The following is an 8,044-nucleotide window of genomic DNA, read 5'->3' on the forward strand; positions in this document are numbered from 1 at the left end:
AGAGCTAGTTCCAGGACAGGCTCCAAAACCACAGAGGAACCCTGTCTCAAAAAACCATAAAAAAAAAAATCCTCCTGCCTGGCACCCTTACACAGGCAAAACACCAATGCACATAAAAATAAATACATATTTAAAGAATTAGAAATAAATAATGTGGTTTAAAATTTTTTTTAAAAAATTCTAATATCTGGGGCTGACAGAGAAATGAAACGGAGTTTAGGACCGCGGCTCCCACTGGGGAGGCTGAGTCAAGTCAATTGTAATCAATTTAGAAAAAATGGCCAGGGTTTTCATCAGCTGGCTGTATAATCTCTCGGAGCTTCTCAAAATTAAAACTTTGTCCAAGGGGCTGGAGAGATGGCTCAGTGGTTAAGAGCATTGCCTGCTCTTCCAAAGGTCCTGAGTTCAATTCCCAGCAACCACATGGTGGCTGACAACCATCTGTAAAGAGGTCTGGCGCCCTCTTCTGGCCTTCAGGCATACAGACAGAATATTGTATCCATAATAAATAAATAAATATTAAAAAAAAAAAAACCTTGTCCAAGATCATTTCCATACCTTGAAAGAGACAGGCGACCATGAGGCCTTGCCTCTGCCGCCCATTTTGACCTGGGACCGAGAAGTCCCAGCATGGTCCTGTAGCTGGTACTGCCACATCCCCCACAGGGACCATACTGTCCACCATGTGGGTCTGGTCTGCATACTGTTTAGCTGCTACCGGAACTCGAGTTCACTCCTCGGGAGTGAGTGTGGAGGCCTGGATGCCACAGAGGTCATGCCAGGTCAAATCGTAAGCCTAGGACAGAGGGAGAAACTCCTGGTTATAAACAGAAGGATTAGCAGAGAAGGAGCCCAGCCACTTTTTCTCTCTGTGAGTGGTCCTGAACTGGAACAATGCCATTTTGGCTCCAGCTACCTCTCAGAGAGGGCAGAGTAGGGCAGGAGTTTGAGAAGAGCCCAGGGAGGGTTCAGGGGGATTAGGCCAATATGTATTGAAGCATGTAAGGGTAGGGAAGGGTGGTAGGAGGAAGGGGAGGAGAGGAAGGGGGTAAGAAGGAGGAAGTTGGCCCTGGACCTTTGTCCCAGAGGGGCATGAAGCAGGGAGGGGTGGTTGGGGGAGGAATGAGAGGAATGTGAGGGAGGTTGGCCAGAGAATGGAACCTGTGGCCCCATAGGAGGTGGGTGGGTAGGCAGAATTCAGGGGAGCGGGGGAGAGGCCAGTGTCTCCAGCAGTGTGGTCAGGGCTGAATTTTCAGGGTCCCAATGCCCAGATAGGCAGAAATCTGGAGGCACTGTGACCCTAGGCAACAAGACCAGTGCTGTGAGACACTGGCTACTGAGGAAGACAGGAGCGCAATACCAGAAACTGTGGGCATATGGGAGTTCTGACCGCTTGTCCCCAAAATTTTCAAGGTCACGGAGGGTGGAACATTCGACTCGAATTGACATAATTGAGGCCCGGCCTTAGTGCACAGAGAAATCAACCCCAATTTAAAAAGATTTTATAAAAGAATGTTTGGGGATCTGGTTTCCAATGGCAGGTCCTCATCTCACAAGTCTATGCCGGGGCCCAATGCCCAATGCAATGCATCCACTGTGGTAGGCTTTAGGTCAAAAAGAGCGTTTGTGGGATAGTCCCTTGAACAGAATATCTGAAGAAGGGACTCGCAAGGGGCAAAGGCAGGTGTTTGTCCTGGTCATGGGCCTGGCACGCCCACATCTTTGGCAGGACATCCTGAAAATCGGAAGAGGCCCAGGGCTTCTAAGGCACTGACTTGGAGGGACAATTGACACAGTTGAAAGCCGATTTTAGCCTGGCAGAGGACAAGTGTGGGCGGGAAGGGTGTTTTTCCACCATGTGGCCCAGGCTGGTAGGACCTCCAGATGAAAAGTTTCTGTACCCCAATAAGCCTCTCTGCCTGCCTATGCAGCAAATCAAATCAGACCAGACCAATCCATTAGAAAAAGGCTAGGTTTGACAGAAAGTAGTGGTGCATGCCTTTAATCCCAGCACTCAGGAGGCAGAGGCAGGCACATCTCTGTGAGTTCCAGGACCCAGGACAGGCTCCAAAGCTGCAGAGAAACCCTGCCTCAAAAAACAAGCAGCTGGGCAGTGGTGGCACACACCTTTAATCCCAGCACTCGGGAGGCAGAGGCAGGTGGATCTCTGTGAGTTCGAGGCCAACCTGGTCTACAAGAGCTAGTTCCAGGAGAGGCTCCAAAGCTACAGAGAAACCCTGTCTCAAAAAACAAACAAACAAACAAACAAAGCCCAAGTTTAATGGGTAAAATGCTCTCAGATGATTTTCCAGCCCTCCAGAGAGGAGACAGGAAAGAGAGACTGAAAAAACACGTGTCTGTTTTCTGGGGAACAGTTCCAATACCACTGTGGGCATGGTCTTGAGCATCTCTGGGGGAGGGAGTCATCATTTGGCAGACTTTCTGAGATGCAGTAGGGTTTGAAGAGAGATGGGGAGGGCGCTTGGAGTGGAAGCTCCACCAGAACATTCCAGACTCTTTGGGTCTATGGATGCCAGGGGCTGGGGTGGAGCTTCCACCTGAACAACAACTGTCTGTGGCTCTAGTCCCAAAGGATCTGATGCCCTTTTCCGGCCTCCAAGGACACTGGACACACCTAGTACACAGACATACATTCAGGCAAACATTCACACACACGAAATAAATGAATAAAATTGTCCCAGAAAACATTTTCAACTATGTTACCAGGATGTTGTTTTGATCAGGCCCTTCAATGGGCATCTCATGAACTCTACATTCCTGAATTTGGATTCCTTTGGCATTACAATTCATAGTCTGAAATGTTCACACAAAAAGAGACTGTACCTCGTTTATTTTTTTATTATTGTTTAATTGGCACAAAGTTCACTGAAGAGCATTTGCTTTTTATACAGATTTCCAAATAGAAAAATACATTAACACAAAAAATATGGCTATTTTATATCAAATTTAAAACATTTTCAAAGAGAATACAGGTTTTTTGGGTTGTTTGTTTCCAACAGACAAAGGCAGTTCTTGTGTGGGTGTCTATCACACACACTTAACCCTGTGCCAGGTTTGGAGCCAACAAGACTTGCATCTCACTGTGGATCTACTTCTTGAAAGCAGCATTATGTAAGCATTAATTTTATTTACAACAGAACATTTAGAAGGTGATAAACTCCACTGAAGTCTTAGGGTAACTTTGGAAGGCGCTGCTATGTACAGCCTGCCCCTTGAAACACAGGACACAGTTCAGACATAGGCAGAAGCAAAGGCCTCAGTGACAACTTTGGTGTTTCAAAGAATCCTTCATTTCAGTGACAGAAAAAGCTTAATAGCTGCGGCTGATTTTGCTGGAGAGGAAATCAAGGACAATGACAATAAATGATGGATGTTGAATTTTAAAAAAGCCTTTTAAGGGTTGGTGGGTACGATGGCGCCACCTTTTTTTGGGTGGGGGGGTCTTCTTTTTTCTTCTCAAAACAGGGTTTCTCAGTGTTCTCAGTGTAACCCTGGCTGTCCTGGAACTAGCTCTAGACCAGGCTGCCCTCAAACTCAGAGAGATCCGCCTGCCTCTGCCTCTAGAGCGCTGGGATTAAAGGCGTGAGCTGCTACTAACTGGGTGATGGCTCCACCTTTAATCCCAGTACTTGGGAGGCAGAGGGGGGCGAATCTCTGTGAGTCTGAGGCCAGCCTGAGCTACAAAGGAGTTCCAGGACAGCCAGGGCTACATAGTGAGACTTTGTTACTTGAAAACTACCATGCGAACGTTTTCCTTTGTATTTGTTTTACTAATTACAACTATTACAAGTTCTGCCAAACAATTAGTGTCAAAAAACCCCACAGTTTTTACTTTTTAAAATAATAATTGGTGATTTTTTTTCCCCTTGGTGAAGTTCTTTGGGAATTTTGGTTTACTTTTTTTTTAAGCCTCTTTAAAAGAATTTTGCTCTGAATGAAATACCTTAGGCCTGAAGAAGTAGATTCTATGAAGAACATATTTTTTGTTTTGTTTTGTTTCAAGACAGAGTTTCTCTGTGGCTTTGGAGCCTGTCCTGGAACTAGCTCTTGTAGACCAGGTTGGCCTTGAACTCACAGAGATCTGGCCGCCTCTGCCTCCAGAGTGTTGGGATTAAAGGCATGCGCCACCACAGCCTGGCTATGTAGAACATTTTAAACCGATGTAGAACATTTTAAACCACCCTTTTTGGGCAAAAAGATACTGAGGCAATAGAGCACAACACAAGGTCTTGGCAAAATACACAAGTACACAAATGCCCACATTCCCAGTGAAAGCACAGGCAACGAAACACTTTTCCTAAACTAGCATACAAACGCGACTTTTTAAATACAGACGCTGCTCTCCCTCCAGATAGCAAATAAGCATGTGTTTTAATTAAAAAGAAATACCTTCGATTACACTAATGGGAGAGAAAACAAACTGGAAAATAGCAATGACACCCAGCCTGAAGGTAAAGTCTGATTAGGCATTGACAAATGAAACTACAGCCTGAAGATGCCAGACAAAAATATAAATATGAAGAGAAAAGCAAGAAATCGTTTCTTAGCATGCATACAGCAGAAGCACCAGCTATGCTCAGCCGTGGACTGAACCAACAGACCACAAATAAACACCTGAGTCTCCATGACCCTGAAGCCAAGAGCCAGGAAATCTGACTTCACTGGCTTCTACTACTTCGCCCACCCCTGTCCTACAAACCCTTCCCGCCACCACCACACCTATAGGCAAGCCAGTCTACAGATATGGCTGTAATTTTAACGTAAGTCTTCCCTTTGACAAATTGTGTCAAAGACAGTGCGCTGAAAGACATTGGTCCAGCGTGTGCATAATATTAGCATTCAAGTGTTCTAGAAGGTAACTATGGTGTGGATTTTTAAATCTGGATTAGTCTTTCATTGCCCAGAGATCCTAATGCTTCTAACGAGACTCTAATGAGACTCCAGGTCAATCTGTGCTGTGGCAGGTGGCGGTGCCATCAGCACTCTGCACAGCAGATGCAACCTTTCATGGCTGCAAACTCTTGAATCCCTGAATGACCTGCCACCACGGGCCTAGGCTTTACAAGGCACTTTTGGCTCTGTGAAATAGTTCTCCCAATTCTTGGATACGTTAAAGCTGCAACAAGTTACAAACGGATGCTGAGTTAATGTTTACTGGAGACAAGGAGAAGCAATTGGCATTCAATACAGTGTTATTCACTGTTGTTCACGGTGCGGGCTGGATTTCTGCTGCACAGCTCACAGGCAGGAGCTCTGGGCAGCTGCAGTGCACACCTGGAGGCTGTCTCAACAGCCGCACAGCCCCTTCTCCTTCTCCGCACTTAGCTGATCTGCAGAAGTGTGGCCGTTGGATCGCACCACGCCTTCTGGAATCCAGGACTTGTCCACACACCGTTCCATCCGCTTCATTATCAGGTCCAGGAGCATCTCAATTGCTTGGTTTATGTTCGTCCCATTGGCAGCACTAGTTTCAAAATAGGGGATTCTGGAAGGACAGGAAAAACTCAGTTGACAATGTGGAAGGGGGGACAGCGACCTTTGTCCAGAATTTTTTTTAGCCATTCACAATTTAGAGAATAATTTTAGGATAAATATACATGACAACAGTAAGACTTCAATAGGGACCAGAGAGAAGGCAACACTATTCCCATGTTCATAATTCAATGTGGCAAATTACAAGGAAAATGAATTCCAGTCCAGGATGTGTCTCTTTCAAGCCAGTTCCTTCATATCTCATTCTTCAAAATGGTATCATTTACCAGAGCCTGCCTAAGACAAACTCCAGCTTAAAGGAATGAGATCACTGTAAGTAGCTTAAGCAATCAATGCAGGGCCGGGTTTGCACTTCTCTCTCTTTCCAACAGTAAGTCGTCCTGAGGCAGAGCGTATGAAAACTGGACTTCTATGAGGAGGGAGGGGGTAGGGTAAGAATATTGTCTAAGCAACCACTGATATCTGCTCCAGAAAATAGACCCAGTGTTTTTCTAAGAGAAGGCAGAGTCAGGTATGGTAGTGCACACCTGTAATCCTAGCTTGGGAGGTAGAGGCAGGAGGATCACAAGTTCAAGGGCAGCCTCACAACACAGTAAATTTGAAGAAAGCCCGGACTGCTTTAGACCCTGTCTCAAAACAAAACAACTCAGAAGATATAAGAGAATAGGAGAAGCAGGGGAGGGAGGAAGGCTTCAACTTCTCTAGTGTTAGGAATATAAAAGTCCTTGCACCCACAGATCACTAGGGAAACCATGTTAATCATGCAGAGGTTTCTTTTCAAAGAAGAAGGTGTATCAACTGTTTACCACCCAGAAGGTCAGGAGTGGATGTTGTTAATGACCTGGTGAATTTTGCTATCTATGGAGCTAGAACTCACCCAAATCCCCCCCCCCCAGAATGTTTATCCTGTTGGACCCTAGAGTCCAAACACCTAGGAGGAGTTGCCCCCAGAGACCACCCCTCACACCACAGCTGATGTAAAAGCATGAGGATTTTATTAATTCTGTCATGACAGGGTCCCTCAGCATTCGGGAAGCCGAGAGACCTCAAATAGCTGGTACAAGCTACTTTTAAAGGAGAAAGCCACAGAAGCAAGGGGGTTGCTCTTTGACTATTATGACTGGCTTATTCGAAAGGGCTATTACCAATAATTGGCTGGAGAGCTTTTGCCAGATCAGATGAGGTAAGAGGTCATTTTGACCCCGTTTCCCAGGGGACTGAATCAAAACATACGTGTATGAGTAATTGTTCAGAAACTGAGTCAACATCTTAAAGATTATCTTGCCCCAATTTCTGGAGAACGTACGTGCACGTGTAGCTGTTAGGCCCTTGGTTCCCAGGGGAGGAGGGGAAGCACTATGGCACGAAGGCTGAGAGGATTCAGAATTGTCAGAAATGGCTTCAGAATTGTCTTAAAGTTTTACAATCCCAGATTCTCTATCTTTACCTTGTTTCTCAGTCAATAGAACACATCCTTGGGGGAAATGCCACATGTATTTTATAGACCAAGTGACTAGCCAGACCTTCCCTAAGCCCTTAAACTACATCATATATGTATCTCTAGAATCCATCTTCTTGAAAGAAATAACAAGTACTTTGAGTTGAGTGTGATGTAATTACGCCTCCTTGTGCACCAGGGATTGTAAACACCAGGAAACTTTCCCAAATCGTATTGCATTTAAATATGCTTACAGCAAACCATCTGGGGGCAGACTCCAGAAGGTTTAGCCAGCACCGCTTACTAAGTCGAGCTGAATTGAGTTCTCCTTTCTACCTCACCCATTTCCATGCAGGCTGTGATGCTTGCAGCTCACTTCCCTACACACACTTCCCGGAGACGTTAATAATCCTTAAAGGGTCATTCAGCTAATAAACGACAGAAGTAGAAGTGTGTCCTGCCATATATGTCCTCATATGTCCTATAGCCCCTGGTAGACTAGGAAATGTCCTGTTGGATCTACCACCGAGCAACAGCCATCTAACCGTCTGGTTTTTGAGACACAGTTTAACTAGGTAACTCCAACGGATCTTGAGTTTTCTATGTAGTCTAAGCTAGCCTCAAATTCACAATTCTCCTGCTTCAGCCTATGCACTATTTGGATTGCAGATATGTACCACAACTCCTGGCTTAATTTTTTTTCTGGCTTCATTTTTTATACTTTTAAAAATACTTTTGTTATTTTTAATTATGTGTGTGTGTGTGCATATGTGTGTATGCATGTGAGTGCAGGTGCCTCTAAGGACAAAAGAAGGTGCTGGATCCCAGGAACTGACATCACAGACGGTTAGAAGCCAACTAGAGACGGAGTTCTGTTCCTCTAAGGGCAGTAGATCTTTTAACCACTGAGTCAGCTCTCCAGCCTTGGATATTTTATACATTTGGAAAGGCAATTTAAAAAATCGCAGTCAGCCGGGCGGTGGTGGCACACGCCTTTAATCCCAGCAGTCGGGAGGCAGAGGCAGGCAGATCTCTGTGAGTTCGAGGCCAGCCTGGTCTACAAGAGCTAGTTCCAGGACAGGCTTGATAGCT

At 45.4% G+C, this 8,044-nt stretch overlaps 1 protein-coding gene across 1 annotated transcript in view; it reads right to left on the reverse strand.

Annotated features, from left to right (window-relative positions):
- Positions 1–4,104: 4,104 nt before the first annotated feature.
- Positions 4,105–8,044, reverse strand: part of Rab27a (RAB27A, member RAS oncogene family) — a 55,581-nt gene continuing 51,641 nt past the window's right edge. Inside the window, exon 6 of the mRNA XM_005347633.2 lies at positions 4,105–5,506. Coding sequence (XP_005347690.1) covers positions 5,308–5,506 — 199 coding nt within the window. The 3' untranslated portion in view covers positions 4,105–5,307. The remainder of the gene's footprint in view (positions 5,507–8,044) is intronic.

The sequence above is a fragment of the Microtus ochrogaster genome, chromosome 5, assembly GCF_000317375.1.
Source record: "Microtus ochrogaster isolate Prairie Vole_2 chromosome 5, MicOch1.0, whole genome shotgun sequence".
NCBI lineage: Eukaryota > Metazoa > Chordata > Mammalia > Rodentia > Cricetidae > Microtus > Microtus ochrogaster.